This window comes from Acomys minous (assembly GCF_964271855.1).
Source record: "Acomys minous genome assembly, chromosome: 16".
NCBI lineage: Eukaryota > Metazoa > Chordata > Mammalia > Rodentia > Muridae > Acomys > Acomys minous.
In genome coordinates, this window is record NC_140498.1 from 40,999,534 (window position 1) to 41,022,641 (window position 23,108).

Here is a 23,108-nt window from a genome sequence, read left to right on the forward strand (position 1 = left end):
GGGCCGTCTGACCTCAGGAAAAGTGATTTTTTTTTTCTAGAGGATAGCTATCAACAATCGCTTGTAATATCCAAACTAACAAAGATGCAGGAGAGAGAGAAGTCAGAAGAATTGCCTGTCCTGTGTCCTCCACAGGAGGAAAGCAGATCGCTGATCCCTTTGTGTTGGTTGGAGACTGTTTTGCAGCAGATGTGCCTCACATGGAAGGCCTTGGGCTTATGAAGCAGCTGCCCTCAACACCGAGGAAGTCTGTCGAAGGCTGAGCACATATGTGGACCCCCCCCCCCCATTTACACTTCTGTCTCCCCTTGAAGTGCCAGGGATGCCCCCAAAGGACTCTTGAGCCAAAAGCACAGAGGTGTGATGTTGGTGTTCATTTCCTGTGCTCTCCCAATGGCAGCTCTTTTTGCTACTGTTAACAGAATTCTGACCACTCTGGCCGGGGCATGTTGGGGTAAGGAGTACAGGCATTTGGATTGTAGCCCTATGCCACTGGGTGTGTGTGAACCTGTTTCTCTCCTCTGTAAAGGGGATCGTAATGACTACCTCACAGGAATGTTGTGAGGATTAAATGTGAAGAGACTCACTTTGGTGTGGGTGTTAAGCGTCCTTTAACTGCCTCCCACTTTGGCCATGGTTTCCATGGTCAGACTCTCCTAACACTGTAGAGATAGTTTCCTGTAAGACAGTACCCAGTGGTGGCGCATGCCTTTAATCCCAGCACTCGGGAGGCAGAGGCAGGCGAATCACTGTGAGTTCAAGGCCAGCCTGGCCTACAAAGTGAGTCCAGGACAGTCAAGGCTAACAAGGAAAAACCCTGTCTCAAAAAAAACAAATAAATAAATAAATAAAAAGACAGAGTCCTCAAGGAGAGGACCTGGTTTTGGTTCCTAGTACCCACAGGGTGGCTCACAACCAGCCTAAATTCCAAGTTTCAGGGTCTCAGATGTCTGTGGGCACCAGGTATACTTGGGGCACACCTAGATACTGACCACACACAATAAAATAAACAAGAGTTTGTAGAATCTCACTACCAGCCTCCACCTGTAGGAAAAGTTACTTCAGGAATATATCTGGCTTTCTCTGTATGACAGCCCTGCCTGTCCTGGACACACTTTGGAGACCAGGCTGACCTGGAACTCAGAGATCTGTCTGCCTCTGCCTCCTGCGTGCTGGGATCAAAGGCGTGGGCCACTGTTGACTGGCTTCTATGAGGTCTAGATCTCCATAGATCTGCCTGTGTTTACTCCGTTTCCCCTTTGTGGCTCAACACACTAGGCTTATAACTTGTATCCCTGTGCCTTCATCCCTAAATAAGCAGGATATATTATATTACTTCTTGGGCTCTCAAAACTTTTCCGTTCTACTGGGCACTGCTCTGGTCCAGCAGCCAACCACATTTTTGTTGTTTTTGTTTTTGTTTGTTCATTTTCCCAAGACAAAATTTCTCTGTGTAGCCCTGGCTGTCCTAACCAATGAGGCATTCCCCAAGCCCCCTTCAATTTCTTTTTTTTTTCTAAAGATTTATTTGTTTATTACATATATGGTGTTCTACCTGTACACCGGAACCCATTATAGATGGTTGTGAGTGTGGTTGCTGGGAATTGAACTCAGGACCTCTGGAAGAGCAGACTGTGCTCTTAACCACTGAGCCATCTCTCCAGCCCCGTTTTTGGTTTTTAGTTTTTGTTTGAGGCAGGGTTTCTCTTTGTATCCCTGACAGTTACGGAACTCATTGGTGAGTAGTGATAGTGTACGCCTTTAATCCCAGTACTCGCAGGAGGCAGAGGCAAGTAGATCTCTTGAGTTGAAGACCAGCCTGGTCTACAGAGAGAGTCCGGGACAGCCAAGGCTACACTATGTCTCAAAACAAACAAACAAAAAACAAAGGGGCTGGAGAGATGGCTCAGTGGTTAAGAGCACAGTCTGCTCTTCCAGAGGTCCTGAGTTCAATTACCAGCAACCACATGGTGTCTCACAACCATCTATAATGTGAGCTGATGCCCTCTTCTGGCCTGCAGGTGTACATGCAGGCAAAAATAAACAAATCTTAAAATAAAATAAAATAAAATAAAAAAGGAGAGAAATGGTCAGGGTCTGGAGAGATGGCTCAGAGGTTAAGAGCACTGTCTGTGCTTCTAGAGGTTTTGAGTTTAATTCCCAGCAACGACATGGTGGTCACAACTCTCTATACCAAGACCTGATATCCTCTTTTAGTGTACAGGTGTGCACGCACACGGACATTCATATACATAAAAATAAATTTTTTAAAAAAGGGTGAGATACAAGCAGGAAGATCATGAGTTCAATGTCATCCTCAGCTACATAGCGAGTTCACAGCCACTTAGGCTACAAGAGATCCTGCTATGCCTACAATCTGACTTAATTCAAAACATATGCACATTATTTTTTATAAAATAAGCAGGGGTGTGTCAGCCCACACCAGTAATCCCAGCACTCAGGGAGGCAGAAACAGGTGGATTTCTGAGTTCAAGGCCAGCATGGTCTACAAAGTGAATCCAGGCTGGGCATGGTGGCGCACGCCTTTAATCCCAGCACTCGGGAGGCAGAGGCAGGCGGATCGCTGTGGGTTCGAGGTCAGCCTGGTCTACAAAGAGAGTCCAGGACAGCCAAGGCTAACACAGAGAAACCCTGTCTAAAAAAACAAAAACAAACAAACAAAAAAACCCAGCAGCAACAACAACAACAAAAGAATAAAAAGAAAGAAAGAAATGAACAGCATTTAGGGACAGAGGTAGGCAGATCTCTTTAAGCTCAAGGCCAGCATGGTCTCCATAGTGAGTTCTAAACCAGTTAGGGCAACAATGAAACCCTGTTACAACAATAACAAAAATGTTCTCCCCAATAGCACATCTGCTAAAATAGATATGGTAACAGAGATTAGCATGGCCCCTGGGCAAGTATGACACTCAAATTCATGAAATATTTCATATAGTATTAAGAACTTCTTAGAGCTTTAGCATAAAATACTGTGCTAATGAGTCTGAGGTGTTCAATTGATGGAATGCTTGCCTGGCATTTATGGGGCACAGTGAGTTCCTGGACAGGTAGGGCTACACAGAGAAACCCTGTGTCAAAATAATAATAATAATAATAATAATAATAATAATAATAATAATAATAATAATAGTAATTTTTATTTTGTTTTGTTTTCTGAGACAGGGTTTCTCTCTGTATCCTTGGCTGTCCTGGACTCGCTTTGTAGATCAGGGTGGCCTCGAACTCACAGCAATCCACCTGCCTCTGCTTCCCGAGTGCTGGGATTAAAGGCGTGCGCCACCACCGTCCAACATAAACGAAAAAAAATTGAAATAGGAAAAAGGAAAGAAAAAAGTCAGCATGAAACAAGAAGTGAAAAGTTGGCCAGACTTGGTAAATCTCTGAGGGCAAAGGCCAGTGCTAGGCCTTAGCGCAGTGTTTGCCTGTGGTCGGCCTATTCTCGTGCTTCAGCCTCCTCTCCTGTTACCCATCACTCATCCGTCCGTTGCACAACCTGCCATGACGTAAGGCCAGCTTGACAGATCCAATCAAGGTACCACATGCTCCAGACTTCCTGGATTCTGTGGCTCTCTGTTCTGGCCCCTGACACTCGTTTCCCATACTCCTGTCTCTTGACCCAGTTCTAACATCTTTCGCCCATACGCTTGACTACTGGAGTCCGCAAGACAGCTTATCTCTGCTTTCAAAGTAGGTTACACAAAAACTGGTTAAGATAGAAACCCAAACACCAGAGGGTCACGGATGCCCTGCCAGAACAGCATTATCTAGTTACCCAAATCGGAAGTGAGTGAGTCTTATCTACCCAGGCATCGATTCCAACAGAACCTCAGCCCCGCCCCGGGGGCGGGGCTAGGGGGTGGGGCCTGTTTGATGGGGGTGGGGCTTGAGGTGGAGTCGCAGTAAGGAGGAGGAGGTCTTGAGCTGCGCTGAAGATTGGGTAGCCTAGCCGGAAGTGGGCGGCCTTCTGCCCGGAAGGCGCGGGTTTTCGTGGCCGCCGCAAAAAAAAAAAATGTTTGGAGCTAAAGCAGAGTACTTACTACCTACGGACTGCGCGCGCCGGTGGGTCTCGTGCGACGGGAGGGAATGGGACGGATGACGCGGGGTTCCGAGACTCACACGATGCTTGTCCGCAGGCTGATGGCGGAGCTGCAGGGCGCCCTGGACTCCTGCGCCGAACGGCAGCGGCGGTTGGAGCGAAGCCTGTGCGTTTCCAGGCGGTTGCTGCAGGTCTGGTATGCGGACCCTAGGACTTCCTGGCTAAGCCTTCCTTGGACCATCGGGATTATTGCAGAACAACAGGGCCTGGAAGGCTACCATTGCTCTCCCTGCCTCTATCCTGCAGGGTCTGAGGCTGGGGCTCTGTTTGGGCTGTGCCATGACTGCCCTGTCTTTGCAGGGAACCACCCAGGTCTCCATCTCCAGATCCAGAAACCAAGGAAGAGGACCCAACTCCAGGTAAACGTGTGCTGCCCTTGGCCTTTCTCTAGCATGCTGTCCTGAGGGAAAACGTCCTGGGACAATGAGAAGAAACGCTTGCATGCTTCTTGACTTTCCTAGCATCCACACCGAGTGCTCAAGACCTCAAGGAACTGGAGCTTCTGACCCAGGCACTGGAGAAAGCTGTACGTGTGAGGAAACGCATGTCTAAGGCTGGACAAGGAGACAGAACCCCCGGCCTCACATCTAATGCAGCTGCTTCTGGTGCCACGGCCTCTGCCCACTCCCAGCCTCCCGGCCAGGCTGGCAGCCAGGTGCCAGGTGCAAAATCCACCAAGGGCACAAAAAGGGCCACAGTCCCTGCCAAGGAAAACCCTGAGTGCAGACTTCTGTCAAGGGGAGATAGGACCCATGTGAGAACACGAGCCCAAACTGCTGGGTACGGCCCCGGCCTCAAGGCCCAACAAATGACCCCACCAGCCGTTCCTGATGCCACAGAACTCTTCACACTAAAGGAGAAGGGGTAAGCTTGCCAGACCCTCACTGGAGAAACTGCCTTCTCTGCCTGGGCAGATCTGGACAGGCATTGAGCTGAAAGGGACGCCCCGGGTGCTGCCCCATAGGTGTCCTGCGCTGAAGAGAGCAGGGTGGGACAGCTGGCTGAAATGGCACCAGGTTTGTCATTTTGGGGCCTGACCAGCCCATGGGCTCTGCAGGGCTTTCTCTCTGGACTGGACTCGTGCCTGTCCTACTCTGGAATCCCTTTTCCAGAAGCTTGTCTGAGAATTAGACTGTTAAAGGAGAGGGGGTAAGAAGTTTCACCCCTCATGGGTTCTGAGCCAGGAGTAAGAATGACAGCCCCAAGGAGAGAAGAGGCTGCTGGGAACACTGGGCTTCTCTCTCACAGGACTCGCCTGCAACTACCTGTGGCCTTCCGGAAGGCAGCTTCCCAGAATTCCCGGTAAGGCTGAGTGGGGACTGAGAGGCAGGAAAAATCACTAACATTGGGACGTGCAAACAGAACCCTCTGGCAGGCCTCTCTGTTTTCGCTGTATCGGGTCCTGTGTGTGCTTCATTTGAGCTGTTACAGTAAACTCAGGCTCAGGAGCTTTGAAGCTCCCAGTTCAACCACAGAAGTGTTATTTTTCTTTGTTCTTTGTGTGTGTGTGTGTGCGCGTGCGTGTGTGTGCCTGTGTGTGTGTGTGTCTATGTCACCAGGAAATGGTGTCAGATCCCCTGGTTCTGGAGTTACAGCTGGTTCTGAGCTACCTGAAGTGAATGCTGGGAACTGGACTCATGTCCTCTATAAGAGTAGCCAAGCTCTCTCAGCCACTGAGTCCCCGGGCCTCAAGGGCTGAACATCACTCTTGGTCTCCAAATGCCAGATGAACTTTTTTCTGGAATGACAGCAACAGGCCCTGTTGCATAGAGGTGCTGTGAGGGCCAAACAAGGTGGCTCCTCTCAGATGTTTGCACTGAGCCTGGTACAGATCTATCCTGCCCCCTTGTCTTAGTCAGTATCTCTAGGTTCCCTGAGGCATCTGTTATCCCAGCTATATTGCAGGTATATACTTCTTCCTTTTTTTGTTTTGTTTTGTTTTTGTTTTTCAAGACAGGGTCTCTCTGTGTAGCCTTGGCTGTCCTAGACTCGCTTTGTAGACCAGGCTGGCCTCGAACTCACAGTGATCCACCTGCCTCTGCCTCCCGAGTGGTGGGATTAAAGGCTTGCGCCACCACGCCCAGCTCCACTTCCCCTACCTCTTAAGGTTCGTTAAAATAACCTCATTCCTCTGGGGATGCTTTGTGCCTGTTCTAGCCTGTGGGCCCAGCTCAGCTCTACACAAACCAGTGACTCCATGGATGCCACCAGAGTCGCCAAAACTCAGTTCCTCCACAAACTCCAGATGGCTGTATCCTTACCGACATGGGAGAGCTAGGGGTTTCTGGCTCTAAACCGGCATGGCCATGGTTTGGTGGAGGGGAGGGTCTGGTTTTGGGATGGTTTCCCTGACTGGTGTGCAGTCAGGTAGTTCCAGCCAAAGGCCTAGTGCTGCAGAAGTGGCCGCGCATGCCCAGAGCCTGAGGAAGGCTTGTTCGCTGCTGAGACTTCATATGCAGAAGGAACTTGCAGCAGGTCAGTGGTAGTGTCCAGAACTTGGGTGGAGGGGAGAAGGCAAGGGTGACAGGCAGGGTTTGGGGACCATCGTGGACCCCCACTTGCCCTGTGTAACTCCTGCAGCCCCCACTGACTGGACGCAGGAGTACCGATGCCTGCTCACCCTGGAAGGACTGCAGGCCATTGTTGGACAGTGTCTCCACAGGATACAGGCGCTGCAAGCAGGTGAGGTTCTACCGCTACCTGTGCTGAGGTCTGACTGAACTAGGGTCAAGGCATTTTAACCTGCCTTGCCTGTGACTGTAGGAAGGGCTACGAGCTCAGGGCCCAGAGGCAGACAAAGCCATCACACCAAGCCTACCACAGTCTGCCATACACTAGGTTGGTTGGTTGGTTGGTTGGTCGGTCTGCTTTGCTTTGGTTTTGAGACAAGATTTCTCTGTGTAGCCTCAGCTGTCCTAGAACTTGGTAGACCATGCTAGCTAGCCTTTAGCTCAGAGATCTGCCCACCTCTGCCTCTTGAGTGCTGAGATCAAAGGCATGTGCGGTTGTCACCTACCTGACTTACACCACTGGGTTTGTGTTTTGTTGGTTTTTTGAGACAGGGTTTCTCTGTGTAGCCTTGGCTATCCTGAACTTGCTTTGTAGACCAGGCTGGCCTGCAACTCACAGGGATCCGCCTGCCTCTGCCTCCCGAGTGCTGGGATTAAAGGTATGCACCACCATACACAGCCCACTACTGTTTTGTTTGTTTGCTTGTTTTTAGAGACAGGGTTCCTCTGTGTAACAGCTCTGGCTGTCCCAGACTCACTTTGTAGAGCACCACACCCAGCTACTTCTGGGTTGTTTTATAAGGTCAGCTTTGAGCCTGGCGCCATGGCATATGCCTGTAATCTCAGCACTCAGGGAGGCAAAGGCAAGTGGATCTCTGTGAGTTTGAGGCCACCCTGGTCTATAGAGCAAATCGAGGACAGCCAAGGGAAGAGGTGCTTGGAAAGCTAAGTACTGGCCTATAAGAAAAGAGAAACCTTGGTGATGATTCCCCCCCCCTCCCCAACATGACACTATAAATGTCTGTTCTTATAGCTGTGACAGAGCAACTGCCAGGACCGTGCCTTGTGGACACGCCCACTCAGACCTCCTCCCTTTGCGGAGGAGGGGTGGGCTCTTCCTGGAGCCCTGAGCTCCTTATCTACTCTAGCACCAAGGAGCTGCAGACCTTGGCAACCTTGAAGCTTCAAGTAGCCATGCTAAACCAGCAGATCCATCTGGAAAAGGTACTTCCAGGGCAGGAGGTGGGGACGTGTCCCTGGGTTCCTGGGAGCCGGTGACCTCACTGAGGCTGGGACATGCCCTACCAAGGGTCAGTCTCAAGAGAAGGACCTGGGATAGACTGTGACTATGGTCCTCTGGGACTGCATGTGAGGCGGCGCATTCTCCAAGCACATTGCGTGCCCAGGATGCCCAGAATCTCAGGGAGGAAGGGTGGAGGCTGGGAGCTTGGTCCAGGGTTGCCTACGTGGGGAGCCCTGGGCTAGCTACCTGGGGATAGGGTCCCGCTGAGGCCTTGGCTCTGTACTGGTCCCCAGGTTCTGATGGCTGAGCTCCTCCCTCTGGTAAACACACCGGCACCTGGAGGGCCGCCTTGGCTGGCGCTGTGTCGGGCTGCTTACAGTCTGCTTTGTGAAGGAGGTGAGCGCTTCCTCACAGTCCTTCGAGACGACCCTGCTGACTAAGCAGTCTGGGAAGACAAGCCTCTCTGGGAGAGCCCCCTCCTCTCAGCTGGAGTGTGGTGAAGAGGGATTGAAGGAGATTTTTTGGAGCTTAGAGCACAGAAAAACCTGTAACCCACCAGGAAAGCTGGGTAGCCAGGGTGCCCCCCTCTCAGCTCCTCTTAGCCACTAGACTTCCTAATCAGGGCTCAGCTTTCTGCCTTCTGGGAGAGCCCTGACTACCTCTGCCCTCTCTCACTATAGACCTACACACTACTTACCTGATACTAGAGCTGCTGTAGGAAGTGTATGTATGTAAATTATACCACAGTAAGGTTTAATAAGGAGCTTTTTGTATTATTTCTTTGTGGTTTAAAGAATTGTATCAAGGACAAACAGGGAAATTTTTTTTGTATCAATTAGCTAGGCAGAACTGGCACAAAAGGCAGGCAAATCTCTATGAACTCAAAGCCAGCCTGGTTTACAGGGCAAGTTCCAAAACACCCAGGGCTACACAGAGAAACCCTGTCTCAAAAAACCTAAATAAATAAATGAATGAAAGACAGCAAGAGTAAAAAACTATTGTATCAATTAAGGACTTGGTGCATACCTGTAACCCCACTGGGGAGGCTGAGGCAAGAGCACCCTAAGTTTAAGGCCAACTTGAAACCTTGACTAAATAAAATAAAGGACACATCAAGTGAAAAAAATTCAAAGGGCTGGAGAGATGCCTCAGAGGTTAAGACCACTGTCTACTCTTCCAGCCGTTCTGAGTTCAATTCCCAGCAATCACATGGTGGCTCACAACCATCTACAATGAAATCTGGTGCCCTCTTCTGGCCAGCAGGTGCAGGCTGAACACTGTATACATAATATAAATAAATCTTAAAAAAAGAAAGGGCACAGAGTGTGGTGGCCCCCCCCCCAAAAAAAAAATCAAAGTATGACTCTCTTCTGCATAAGGAAAGGGGAAACCCACTAACATTTGTCCCCTGGCACCCCATGTGCTCACTATTACGGATAGAAAGCTATAAGCCTCATCAGAACAGGCTTGTCTCCCGATGGCCACCCCACATCATTCCCATCGTCACCTGGGACCAGTTTTGTAGCAGCCTGTGGGGTCTCTCTGGTTCCTGCTGAGTATCCGCCACTTGTGATGCTGTCATCCCCTAGGCTTCACCCCTAGGTAAGGGGGTGGGTCTGGGAGGACCAGAAAAGGTAGGGGTCAGGTCGAATCTCTGCAGTCCTGGGTTTACATCATGTGCTGCTTCCAGCGTGGGACTTCCTGCAAGATATTTTTAAATTTTTATTTATTATGTATACAATGCTTTGCTTGCATGTACACCTGCACACCAGAAGAGGGCACCAGATCTCATTATAGATGATTGTAAGCCATCATGTTGTTACTGGGAACTCAGGACCTATGGAAGAGCAGCCTGTGCTCTTAACCTCTGAGCCATCTCTCCAGGCCCCTGCAAGATTCTTAAGGACTCCTAGCCTGTTCCCCAGAGTAAAAAACAAACAAACAAACAAACAAAAAACCACTTTATTTTGGGTGCTGGAAGGATAGTCCAGTAGTTCAGAGCACTCACATAATGGCTCAGAGCTGCCTGTAACTCCAGTTCCAAAGGATCTGATGGCCTCCTTCTGGTCTTGGTAAGCTCTACACATGTGAACATCCATACATGCAGGCAAAATACCCATATGTATAAAATAATTAAATATAGGGGCTAGAGAGATGGCTCAGCAGTTAGGGATACTGACTGCTCTTACAGAGGACCTAGGTTCAAATCCCAACATCCACATGGCAGCTCACAATTGTCTGTAATTCCAAGATTTGACACTCACGTAGACCTACGTGGAGGTAACACATCAATGCATATAAAGATAAATTTAAAAAATAATTAAATATGCTTTCATGTGCATGTGGGTGCCTGAATGGAAATGTGCACCTCGTTGTGTACCTGATGCCTGCAGATGCCAGAAGGCCTCAGAGTGCCTGGACTGACGGCACAGTTGATGGAGAACTGCCACGTGGATGCTGCGGGCCAAGCCTGGGTCTTCTACGAGAGCACTAAGTGCTTTTAACTGCTGAGCCATCTTGCCAGCACCTAGATTTTGTTTGTTTGCTCGGTTTTGTTTTTTCGAGACAGGGTTTCTCTGTGTAACAGCTCTGGCTGTCCTGCAACTTGCTCTGTAGACTAGGCTGGCCTCAAACTCACAGAGATCCACCTGCCTCTGCCTCCCAAGTGTTGGGATTAAACGTGTGTACCACCATGCCTGGCCCCTAGTTTTTTTTTTTTTTTTTTTTTTTTTTTTAGGCAGGGTTTCTCTGTGTAGCTTTAGCTGTCCTGGACTCGAATTGTAGACCAGGCTGGCCTGGAACTCACAGGGATCCACCTGCCTCTGCCTCTACCTCCTGAGTGCTGGGATTAAAGGCATACGCCACTACCGCCCGGCTACCTAGATTTTTAAAAGACTTTATTCTTAGCTGGTCGTTCTTATTTACACCTTTAATCCCAGTGCTCCAGAAACTGAGACAAGTATATCTCAGGAGTTTAGGCCAGCCTGGTCTATATATTAAGACCCTGTCTCAAGAAATAAAATTAAAGCCAGGTGTGGTGGTGCACGCCTTTAATCCTAACACTAGGCAGAGGCAGGTGCATTGCTGCAAGTTCGAGGCCAGCCTGGTCTACAAAGCAAGTCCAGGGTCCTGTCTTGAAACCCTGTCTTGAAAAACCAAAAAAAGAAAAGAAAGAAGAAGAAGAAGAAGAAGAAGAAGAAGAAGAAGAAGAAGAAGAAGAAGAAGAAAAGAGGGGCCTCAGATGCCCTGGAGCTAGAGTTAAAGCTGCTGTGAACTGCCAGATATGCACGCTGGAAGCTGAACTTGGTCCTCTAGAAAATTAGCACGTGCTCTTTTTTTGTTTGTTAGACAGGTCTTTCGTTGTAGCATTCACTGACCTGCAACTCAGTATGTAGACTGGGTTGGACCCAGACACAAAGGTCCACCTGTCTCTCCCTCCTGAGCACTAGTATCAAAGGCCTGTACCCCGCCCACCCCCCAAGCAAGTGTTCTTTTTTTTTTTTTTAAGATTTATTATGTATACAATGCACACCAGATCACATTATAGATGGTTGTGTGCCACCATGTGGTTGCTGGGAATTGAACTCATGGCCTTTGGAAGAGCAGTCAGTGCTCTTAACCGCTGAGCCATCTCTCCAGCCCCCAAGCAAGTGTTCTTAACCACTAAGCCATCTCTCCAATTCCAGTTCCCCAAACTTTTGTCTTGTTGAGACAGGATCTCAACTGTGTAGCTCAGACAGGTCTCTAACTCCTGGGCCTCCTGGCTGGGCTGTGATTTCTGAGTGTATTTTAAGAGCACTTAACCATATCCCAAGCGTTTGAACTGGCTGCTGGAGTCTTGTGTGGACAGATCTAGAGCCTCACCGACCTGGGTTGAGGACAGGGATTTCCAAAGGGAAAGCAGCCTCTATCACAAGGGTCACAGGCCCCTTCAGGGGCCCTGACAGGAAGTGTGCACGCCAGTAAAACCAGGTCTGTGGAGAGCCAGGTAAAGCCTGCACGGATAGGAACCTTTTGGGGTGATGGTTAAGCAGCTTGCTTTGCTTACCAGCAGGAGGCTCTCCTTACAAAGAAAAGTCTTTATAAAGGTCAATCCCACTGACACAGCTGGGGTTGAGGGCTTGGCGGGAAGGAGACACTGAAGTAGAATGTGAAATGCCATGGACCTCCTGGGACAGAGCCCAGTAATCTTTGGGCCAAGAGAAGAGGCTACCGCACCCTGTCCAGCTGGCACCCAGCCCCAAGAGAATGCCCCTGACTTGAACCATCCATTAGACTAACCAAGCCGGTTTGGGTTTGGTTTTGGTCAGTCCACTGCTTTCTAGAAAGTTTATGCCCAAGTGCCCTCATCCAAAGGAGGCCATAACTCTGCCAATCAGTCATTTCTCACCTCAGGATCCCTTTCTGTGACAGGCTACCCAGAATTATTCCGTCGACTGGTTCACTTGGCTTATTATTGTTCCTACTGCCTCCATGCCCTGCACCGGTGCTCAATCCTAAATCATAGAAGAGCAGGGCACTGTCCACCTCTGCCCCGTCCAAGCTCTAGTTGCCCAGTGGTCCTTGACTACATGACCCTACCTGGTAGTGTCCAGGTGATTGTTACGGGTATTAAAAGCCTGAGAGGTATCCCTGGTGCAGTTGGAAGGAGTATTTGTGAAAGGTTCTATGAAGATAGGAAAGGGCTTTGGATACTGTCCCCCACCCAATTCCTTGCCAAAGCCAAGAGGAGGCGGAGGAACTCCCAGGCGACTGTCCTGCTGTCGTCACCACATCCTGGACCAATTGGCTCTGACGTGGCAGACCAGGATGTGACCTAAGTCTGTGGTGGGCATCCTTACTATCCCCACCCCGGAGCACAGCCACCTAGTCGGAAACATGAGAGCACCAGAGTCCTTGCCCGAGCCCTCCCTGCCAGGCCTGGCATCCCCTGAGCCCCCTGGAGCCCTCCACGCCCTATTCTTGGCCACCGGTGGTGCAGGGGGCTCCTGGCCGCGCTGCGTCCTGCCTTTCGGCGCCCTGGCGGTGCTGGCCGGTGCAGCTGGCACAGGCATCACCTTCTCGCTGTGCGGACCCTGCCTGGACCTGGCCCAGAGTATGTCGCTGGCTGCTCTTGGCGCCGGCCTTGGACTCCTGACCGCCACCTTTCTGTGCTGGCGCGCTCAGCGGCGGCGGCGGAGGGCTGGGCATGTGGAGCGGCCGGAGCCCAGGGAACCTTGATTCTCTTGCGTGGCCACCTCCCAGCGAGGTCTGGGCGACAAAGGGTGCTGCCTTTCAGTGTTGGTAGGACACAGAAGACAGCCGCCCCCCCCCCCCGATTGTTTATTTCCAAATCCTCGTGAAGTGGGAAGAACTATGAGCCCTTACTCTTCCCTCCCTCTCCGCCCTCCCTCTCACGCCCTCCCTCCACCAACCAGTGCTCTTCAGTTTTTCGTTTTTTAACACGGAGAGAGCAGATTGCTGCAGCCGAGCTGGCCTGACAGTGTGAAAGGGGAGGGAGTTCGCAAAAGGTCTGTGTGGGGAGTGTAGGGAGCGAGCGCTGGGAGTGTAAGGAGCAGGGAGAGGCAGGCAGAGAGGGTGGACCTGCCTTCTTCACCACGTCTGGACCCCTTGAGGCATAATAGGCAGTCAATAAATGTTTGTACAAGGCGAGAACAAGTGGCGGCAAGTGTCTGAACGGGACAGTAGGTCTGGGGCTGGGCAGGGGGCTCTTTGAGAGGTCAGCAGCTCCCTGCGGCCTTAAGCTGTCAAACTCTATCATCCTCTGGTCTCTCAAAGGCAGCTGCTGTTACTGAATTGGGGCAAGAGTTCCGAGCTTGAGCAGTTGCAGGTGTGAGGCGTGGAGGCGGGACCTCTTTGTTAGAGAAAGTGCCTGGAGGGGGTAGGGACCAGTGAGATGGGAGGCCTAAGAGGCCTCAATCAGGGGCTGAGACAGGTGGCTGGGTCCACTGAGAGTTATAAGCCTCTCCTAGAGACTAGAGAAAGCTATCCCAGTGCGCAGCACACCATCTGCAAATAGCCCTGGGGCCAGTCAGTGTGTGCAGAGGGCAATTCTAGGGAAGAGATCTGAAGCCCAGTGTCTCTTCCCTTACGGGCTGGTGGTGACGCCATGGCCATTTGAGCCCCTGTCTCCTTGCCATCCCCCGGGACCGATCAAGGCTGATCAAGACACCAACTTCCACTGGGGCGTCAGAATCCATCAGATGTCCTGCAGATCCCTGCAGCTGCAGCTCACAGGGAGCTGAGCTGGAGACAAAGCTTACTTCACTGTTAGGGTGAAAGGCTGTTCCCCCCCCTGCCCCACCTCCCATGATTGGCTGACAGTCTGGGAGTCCTAGCAGGGGTCTTGAAGTTCAGAAGACAGCCTGGGTTTCCCCCCAGAGACTTTTCTCAAGCATAAGCTACTCCATTTCTCCCATCCCCCACCAGGGCTCCTCCCATCTCTATGAGATATGGAGCTGAGGGCCAGAGAAACCTAGAACAGCGGTTCTCAACCAAGGGGGAGGGGGGCACACAGATGTTTACACTGAGATTCATAACAGTAGGAAAATTACAGGTATGAAGTAGTAACAAAAATAATTTTATGGTTGGGGGGATGTCGCCACAACATGAGGTATTAATGGGTCGCAGCATTAGGAAGGCGGAGAACGGCCGACCTAGAAGGGTGGTTAGAAAGGGCTAATTCTAATTCCACCTACCCAGCACAGAGCATCCGCCATGACTACTTGTAAAGGGCACCTTCTGGCTCACTTTCAGAAGGGGAAAGGTAAGGCTTTGTGGCTGTCCAGATGAAGAGAGAGGCCAGTACCACCTCTCGGATGTCTGTTCCTGCACGTGGGGCCGCAGGCCTGGGAAAGTGGCTAGGGTCAGAAGGTCATTTGTTGTTCTAGAGGCCAACCCGAGTGTCCACCAAGTGCCTTCCTGCCTCTTTCTCCAAGTGCCTGGTTTGTCCTGGGAGGGTTCCAGCATCCTTATTTCACTAGTCCTTTCCTAACTGCCTCTGTTTTCCGCCCTTTCTGTTGTCGGGAAGACGCTTGGTCCCAGTGTACATAGGCGTCCCATGTGGCCTCTTTTCCTAGTCACAGAGACGGACCTGTGGCCATCAGCCTCCCTTCTGAAACCACAGGTTTGCGCCTCAGGACTGCTCCCAAGACGGGACAGTTTTCCAGCCTACTCTTCAAGGACTCCAGCCCGGCTTTGCCCGGTCTGTCAAGGACCAAAGGCAGTGAGAGAATGATCTTTGGTTCCTCTCGGCAAGAGCCTCACAGCAATAGCTGACCACTTCAAGCAACCCATCAGGGGCATCTGCCTGTTCTCCTACCCAGATTTACTACATGTAGACGGCCAGGTTCAGGGATTCTGACTTTGTCACCAGCCTCTCTCTGTGCATCAAACCCCAGTGACCAGACCCTGAACCTCAAGGGGCCATCAAATAGGCTGTACTCCCTGCCCACTTTCGAAGCTTTCAAGCCCTTCTGGACAATGGGCCGCCATATGACACAACCATACACCAAGACCCAGGAATGCTTTAGATTAAGAGATTGGTCTGGTCCCACTGAGGAACGCCGACCTCATCACTTAGCAGAATGCAGGCGCTCCCTAACGGAACTCCTAGTTTAGGATGATTTCTACTTTGGGTCATCAACTGCACAAAGCGTGGCAAACAATAGGCGTTTTGGTCGATGAGGAAACTGAACAACTCAAGCCACACAGCCCAAATTCCAAACAGCTTGGATTTAAAATCAGACCTGCGTTCTTTCTGCCAGAACACACTACTGCCTTGGGGATACCCTACAAGTACGCCAGCTCCAACTGTGTTCCCCTATTCTGGGTAGCATCCAAGACTTCAAGCCTCAGACCTAAGGTTGTGCCTGCATGATGGGCCTCTGGGAGGAGTGGCCCAGACCCCAGCCCAGCACGTGGCACCACCCCAGGAGCAGCCAAAGCCTGGCTTCGGGCCGAGGACCCTGCTGGGTGGTCCTTCACGGGCTGCAAGGCTGAGCTGCCCCCTCCCGTCAGCGCATTCCTAGCTCTCCAGCCCCTCCCCCGGCTCTAGGGCCTCCCAGCCCCCTCCCGCGCTGGCCCAGCCTGTGTCTGAATCTGCTTCTGATTCTGGCTGTCGGGACAAGGCCCCCTCCCCTCCTTCCTTCCCGAGCAGCTCCGCCCCTGGCTAGGACCAGGCTCGCGCCTGCTGAGCCCCCCACCCTCTTCTGGCACAGCTCCCCTACCCTCGCAGCAGCCAGGAGGAGGCGGCAGCTCCGGCGCCCCAGGCCCCGCCCGCCCAGGGCCCTTCCCGGGAGGCCGGGAGACCTGCTCCTCCTGGCCCTCGGTGGGTGAGTGCTGGCGGCCGGCGGCGGGTGGGGCCTCCGCGGGCAGAGGCACCGGGAGCGGGGGCGACGCCTGTCAACGCTCCAGGCCTAGCAGGAGGACTCGCCAACATCCCTGCTGCTGTGCTCGGCCCCGGGCGTGCCGGTGGCTGCTCCCACTTCTGGGCCTGTGCTGGGGCCGCCCGGGGGCTCTGTTATCTTGGCACTGCAGACGGGGCAGGCAGAGTCTCGGACTAGGCTCTCTCCCCTCGAGGGCAGAATCCTTGGGCGGAAGCTGGCTGGTTAACCCACAGCGGCCACGGCCATGCCCATCTGGCCATGGGGACTGCTGCTGACCGCCGGCACGCTCTCCATTGCCCTGAGCCCAGGGCTGCCGGCCACCGCCGACCCCTGCTATGATGAGGCGGGTGAACCCCGCTGTTGTATTCCTGGCCTAGTGAATGCTGCTCTGGGTCGAGAGGTGCTAGCGTCCAGCACGTGCGAGAGGCCGGCCAATCGGGTCTGTGATTCCTCGGACCCACAGCGGGCACACTCTGCAGACCTCCTGACCTCTGCTCCGGGCACCGCAAGTCCTCTCTGTTGGCGCTCCGATTTGCTGCAACGGGCACCCTTCAACGTAACCCTCACGGTGCCCCTGGGGAAAGCTTTTGAGCTGGTCTTCGTGAGCCTGCGCTTCTGCTCAGCTCCCCCAACCTCCGTGGCCCTGCTTAAGTCACAGGACCATGGCCGCAGCTGGGTTCCCCTGGGCTTCTTCTCCTCCAGCTGTAGCCTGGACTACGGCCGTCCGCCTGCTCCTGCTGATGGCCCTGCTGGTCCAGGGCCAGAAGCTCTCTGTTTCCCAGCCCCCCAGGCCCAGCCTGACGGTGGAGGCCTTTTGGCCTTCAGTGTGCAGGATGGCAGCCCGCAGGGCCTGGATCTGGACAACAGCCCCGTGCTCCAAGACTGGGTGACGGCCACGGATATTCGTATATTACTCACAAGGCCTGCCATGCAGGGGGACACCAGAGACGGTGGGGTCACAGTCCCCTACTCCTACTCAGCCACTGAGCTCCAGGTGGGAGGTCGATGCAAGTGCAACGGGCATGCCTCGAGGTGTCTGCCGGACACCCAAGGCCACCTGGTCTGCGACTGCCAACATGGTACAGAAGGCCCTGACTGCAGCCGCTGCAAGCCTTTCTACTGCGACAGGCCGTGGCAGCGGGCTTCAGGACAGGAAGTCCATGCTTGCCTTGGTGAGGCCTTGGAGGGTAGCCTGGGGACTTCTGACCAGACAGGGTTGCCCCTGACTGATCCCTCCCCGCAGCTTGCTCCTGCAATGGCCATGCCCGAAGATGCCGCTTCAACATGGAGCTGTACCGACTGTCCGGCCGCCGAAGTGGGGGTGTGTGCCTCAATTGCCGGCACAATACTGCCGGTCGTCACTGCCACTACTGCCGGGAGGGCTTCTATCGTGACCCAGGCCGTGTCCTGAGTGACCGTCGTGCTTGCAGAGGTGAGCCTACCACCTGCATGATCTACTTCCCAGAGCCACAGGGGCACGCCTGAGTGAGCCCCCACATTTTCTGTCCTCAGCTTGTGACTGCCATCCAGTTGGTGCGGCGGGCAAAACCTGTAACCAGACCACAGGCCAGTGTCCATGCAAGGATGGTGTCACCGGCCTCACCTGTAACCGCTGTGCCCCAGGCTTCCAGCAGAGCCGGTCTCCTGTGGCACCCTGTGTTAGTGAGTGACTCTGCCCTGTCTCCATCACCTCAGCCACTCAATGTTGTCTGTCTGTCCGTCCCCTGAGCCCTTTCAGATACCCCTGCTACCCCATCATAGAGTATTCTCCTATACTCCTTAGAGACCCCTGTCCCTGGACCCACCGAAGAAAGCAGCAGTCCTGTCGAGCCACAGGGTGAGTGGACGTCTGAGCCCCAGACTGGTATGACCTTGGAGAAGGGGGCTAGAGCCAGAGCAGAGCAGTGTCGGGAGACGCACGGGACTCTGCTAGGCTCCACTCTTTCCCCCTAGACTGTGAGTCACACTGCAGACCCGCGCGTGGCAGTTACAGAATCAGCCTGAAGAAGTTCTGCAGGAAGGACTATGGTAGGCTGCCTCACCCCAGCCCTTCCATCTCGCGACCCCAACTCTTGAATACCCTGACCCTGGCTCTACCTCACGGCTCATCCTTTCCTTGGGTCTCCCACTGAAGCTATGTCTTCAATGCACCTCACTCTACTGGGTGGCCTCTTCGTGTCTTTCCTAAGCTTGGGTGGGCACTCTGTGCTTCTTTCTCCACACAGCCCCTTTTGGCCCTGCTCCACCTAACCCGATCGCTTTTTCACGCCTCCCCTCCCCCCTCGCAGCGGTGCAGGTGGCAGTGGGTGCGCGCGGCGAGGCCCGCGGCGCGTGGACACGCTTTCCGGTAGCAGTGCTCGCCGTGTTCCGCAGTGGCGAGGAGCGCGCTCGGCGCGGGAGCAGCGCGCTGTGGGTACCAACCCTAGACGCGGCCTGCGGATGCCCGCGCCTCCAGCCCGGCCGGCGTTACTTGCTGCTGGGAGGCGGGCCCGGGGCTGCAGCTGGGAGCACAGCGGGCCGGGGACCCGGGCTCAGCGCTGCCCGTGGAAGCCTCGTGCTGCCTTGGAGAGATGCTTGGACTCGGCGCCTGAGGAGGCTGCAGAGGCGAGAGCGGCGGGGGCGCTGCGGGACCGCTTGAACCTGCTAGCTGGGCGTGGACTGGGCGGACGCTGCTCTCTAGTCACTGGGCGCGTTCAACAGTGCATTAGCCTGCTGCAAGTGTCACGTGTATAGCCATCTAATTTCCCCCTCCCCCTTCCTCCCGTGAAACGTCTTTGGCGACACCCCGCCCTCAACTTAGATGAGTGTGAAGGCCCCTAAGAGCTACCTGAAGGCTCCTAGGGCAGCCGTCACCCTCAGAGGACCCTGATTTCATCACCCTCGCTGCCCAGTACAGGGGTTATCCTGATACCCGATGTCTCTTAAAAGTTGTGAACCTCCCCCACTCCCGGGGGATGCTAGGATCCCTCTGTGGACTGAACACATCCCACGGGCCACTGTGATTCGCCAACTCTCCGATGCTGTGATACACTAGAGTCCTCAGACCTCCCCAAAGCCACTGCTGCCACCATTGACGCCTATACACCGCTGCGGGGGCTGTGGCTCAACTGCACAGCCAAGACAGCAACTTCTCGCCTCCTGGTGGGATCTGCTAGGCTCCTCTGTCCAACACCGTGGGTCTTGTCCCTATGTCCATTCTGGCCTGCCTCTGCCAGTCGCGTATCCGTGTCCGCATCGCATCTCTATCTGTGTCCCACCCTTTTTTGATCCGTAGTCCCCATCTCTAGGGTCCATCCAGCTATCTGCCGCGACTCCTAGTCTGGGCCTCCTTGGCACAGGTTCTGTCCCTAGCTAGGAGCCTTATACGCTACCGGCTCAAGGCTGGACGTCGAGAACGGGCAGTTCAGGTCCACGTGTGACCGGGCCGGAGGCGACTCCCATGGGCAGCCATCGGGTTCCAGATGCCCAAGACTTTGCCTTACACCAGGCGCTAGGACCCCACCTCTTTAGGCGAGCCCCCGCCCCTGAGCGCGGGAACCGCTGTTTAGCCAGCGCATGCTCCCGACTTGGCCGCCGCCAGGCGCAAGTGCGCATGCTCAGAGCCGCCGGCGCCGAGACGCGGGGCTCTCGGGGTGGGCAGCCCGCAAGCGCGTGCTTGTGGGGCGGGGCCGCCTACGCGCGTGCGCAGAAAGGCCAGCGCGGTCCAGCCGAGAGCTGAAGGGAGCGGTGCGGTGCGGTGCGGTGCGCCGAGGTGGGTGCGCGGCGGGGGCGTGGCGGCAGGACGCGGGGCGTGGGGTGGGGTGGGGTGTCACTGCCACTGTGCACTGGCCGGGCGGCACGAACGTATTGAGGGAGGGGGACACGGGTGGTGCTTGGTGTCTTGGTCGCTGAGGGGTAGGGGGCTCCGGAGTCTAGTACTGCGTGCGTGACGCGGGCCCCCGCAGTCAGATCCCTTTGGGCGGGCCTGGCCTTCTTCGATTGTCGCTGCCTCCTCTGGGCTCTGTGTGGTGGGAAAGAACTGCTCCTGTGTCAGCCTTCCCTTGGGGCACTTTCCGTCCCTGCGGAATAGGAAATCCACTTTCTGTATTCGTTCGAAATTGCAGCACTGTTCATATATATACCTTTGCCCTCGGAGACCTGCAACATATGGGGCCCTTCGCTTGCCAAAGATGACACAGCTGCCTACCTGAGGCTTAGGTGCTTTCCCAGACGGAGAGCCCTATCCAGCTAGTGTCCCTGACCTGCCTCTGTCACCTGTGCCTTAGCTTGGCCCTGTGCTTCCGGAGGAGTTTTGAATAACATAGCTGGCGGGCAGAGGTGGCACCACCTGGGGGGGGCTACACATGACAGAAGTCAGGCTGTCAGGGGTGCTGCTGCCATTCTCGACACACCTGGCTCAGTTCAGAAACAGTTGTTCTCTGGCCTTCTTGGCTTAGGGCTCACTGGGCTAACTTTAAGGGCTGAAGGCTGTCTAAACCAACCAACCAACCGGGACAAATGCGGGTATAGCTTGGCTTTTTGTGGCAGTTGGGTTGTCATCTTTCCAAAGTGGGTAGAGGCTCGGAATGGTATTCCTCGTTTCACTGTGTCCGGCTGGAAGGTCAGCCGGTGACTCCCAGGCAGTTTGTACAACTGTCCCATAATTTGGCATGCGTAGCGTAGCCATTTCATCTACTTGGCAGCAACAACTCCATTCTCATTTTTAAACCCCCCCCCACACCACACCCCATGTACACACAATAGGCACCTGTCAGTGTTCACTGAATTGTTGTGGAGATCCGCTTTCTCAAGCTCGAACTGCTGTCAGGTCTGTGTAGCCTAGGCTGGCGTCGAAACCAACCCCGATGACAGATGATAGAGAAACTTCAAATATTTCATAGTGACCATACATAATGGAGTGGTTCGCCCCCTTTGTGTGCTTCCTTTTTTTTTTTTTTTTTTTTTTTTTTTTTTTGAGGATTAACCCTCACCTAATCTCCTCAGTACTCAGATAAAGACTTTATGGGACGTACTGGGCAGTGACAGCTGTATTTAGAATCTGGTCTTTGTGTGGCTCTGCCTGGAGCCACGTTGTGTTATCGTGGCTCCCCTGTGGCTTGGCATTCAGTGGTCCAGCATTCTTTTAAGTGGTTGTTGGAAGGAATAAAGATGCCATTTTCTGAGTGATAGATGTCAACATGGCTAGAGGTAGCCATGGAGTGGCTTTCAAGTGGATTATGGGTGACCTTTGGGTTGCACAAGTAATCTAGTAATCTAGGCAGGGTTTTCACAACATCAGGTTCACCTCCCTGAGACTGCAATTTCACCTGCTTGTGTACTTTCCTAACGCCGAGCAGCTGCACCTGTCAGGACTGCCCGGCAAGTCTCGGTGACCTTGGGCACAGCGTGTGGCTCCTAATCCTTATTAGAGACCAAGCCAGCCTCAGAAGGCAGTGTAAAGGGTTTGCCTTTGGATGGCTTCTAATTTAAAGTGCACGGGAGGATGAAGTGGGTTGTGAACAACAACAATAACAAAATACGAAACAAACAAACAAAGACAGTTAGCATTTGCCCAGTTCAGTGCTCTACCTGTTTGAGCATACCTTTCTTGTTTTGACAACTCTGGATGGAAGAAGGGAACCTTTTACAAACAGCCATTTCAGTGGCTGTTTGCAGCCATCACCTTCTAAGTGGAGATAATATTTTTTAAAGCCCTCAGGCCTTTTACTAAGAACAAGCCTGAATTTATTATCTGGGAATTTTTACCACCCTCCCACTATGTGCTTATTGCATTCATATTTCAACAGTGCTTACCACTATAGTATATGAAAGGCCCTGTATTCAATGCCCGGGACCCAGGGCGGGTGGGTGAAGGGAAAATGGGTGTGGTAGCACACAATTATAATCTCAGTAGGGAGGCTAAGGCCGAAGGACCAAGTTTTAGGGCAGAAAGGGCTAGGGAACCTAGCTCTATAATGAAAATCTTATCTAGCATGCGCAAGACCCTAGGATCAACCCCCAGTACTAAAAGGAAAAAAAAAATTTGTATGAGGAGGTGCTGGGTGCATATGCTGTGAACACAGTGTTGAGTGAGATTTGGAAGCTTCTGGAACAGGGTGGCTTGTGAGTGACCCAATTAGACACGTTTCCTAGAACCATAAGGTTAAGGGTGTGCTGAGGGTAGGGCCAGTTGAGGGACCTCCAGACAATAAGACAGAAGGACAGGACTGGCATAAGCAGCTGCTAGGGTGGCGAGGGCCAGGGCGGAAGGAGGCTGTTGGGTGACTGGAAGCCCAGGGCTACGGTGCGTGGAATACAGAAGGAGACAGCCTGGGGAGGAACAAGGCTTCCGATTTGGAGGAGTGCCTCCTGGTCTGGAGCCAAAGCGTGTATATGGGGCTCAAGAGTGGGGCGCATTCCTGTGTGGCACCTAAGCTGGGGAGGGGGTTGGGCTGTACATGCGGACCCCTAATACTGCGCCCTTAAGACACTATGTAAGGGAGAAGACTGGTCTGTAGCCTGTCGCTTTGTAGGCCGAGTGGAGTGAAGCGATGGGCTTTTGTTTAACCTTGTCGAATAAAAGGGGGCAGAGGATGCTGGGTGCTAAGGGTACACACAGCCTTCCCTGGCTCCACTGCCTTCTAGCGGCTGGCTTTTTCCTGTCTGCCGTTTGGGGACGCTCGAGGTTGGGTGCTGCTTATCTCAGAGGTCGCCAGACCACAGGTTGCACCTCTCAGTGTGTTCTCACAGTTAGAACTCTAGGGGGAAAAAAAACCCACCTCGGAGCTTGCCATGCCTTCCTTTCAGGCCCCCAGCTTCTGGGGTATCAGCCTTAGCGAAAGGCAGGGCTCTGGCAAGAACCAAGTGAGGCC

At 53.4% G+C, this 23,108-nt stretch overlaps 2 protein-coding genes across 3 annotated transcripts; both read left to right on the plus strand.

The window, feature by feature from the left end:
- The first annotated feature begins 3,943 nt into the window (after positions 1-3,943).
- Positions 3,944-8,851, plus strand: TEDC2 (tubulin epsilon and delta complex 2). 2 transcript variants are annotated; one of them, XM_084764222.1, is made up of 10 exons: positions 3,945-4,080; positions 4,155-4,253; positions 4,418-4,476; positions 4,579-4,981; positions 5,366-5,419; positions 6,275-6,368; positions 6,481-6,592; positions 6,698-6,799; positions 7,661-7,851; positions 8,164-8,851. In XM_084764222.1, the coding sequence occupies exons 1-10, from the start codon at positions 4,031-4,033 to the stop codon at positions 8,308-8,310; spliced, it is 1,311 nt and encodes a 436-aa protein (XP_084620348.1). In that variant the 5' UTR covers positions 3,945-4,030; the 3' UTR covers positions 8,311-8,851. The 2 variants fall into 2 exon arrangements, with proteins under 2 accessions (XP_084620349.1, XP_084620348.1); XM_084764223.1 differs by lacking the exons at positions 7,661-7,851; positions 8,164-8,851 and adding an exon at positions 7,341-7,633 and having other exon boundaries at positions 3,944-4,080.
- A 7,507-nt stretch (positions 8,852-16,358) lies between these two features.
- Positions 16,359-18,897, plus strand: NTN3 (netrin 3). The gene is made up of 6 exons (XM_084761258.1): positions 16,359-17,429; positions 17,501-17,689; positions 17,770-17,919; positions 18,041-18,094; positions 18,211-18,285; positions 18,546-18,897. Exons 1-6 carry the CDS (start codon positions 16,502-16,504, stop codon positions 18,893-18,895), a joined length of 1,746 nt encoding a protein of 581 aa, XP_084617384.1. The 5' UTR covers positions 16,359-16,501; the 3' UTR covers positions 18,896-18,897.
- The last annotated feature ends 4,211 nt before the right edge of the window (positions 18,898-23,108 follow it).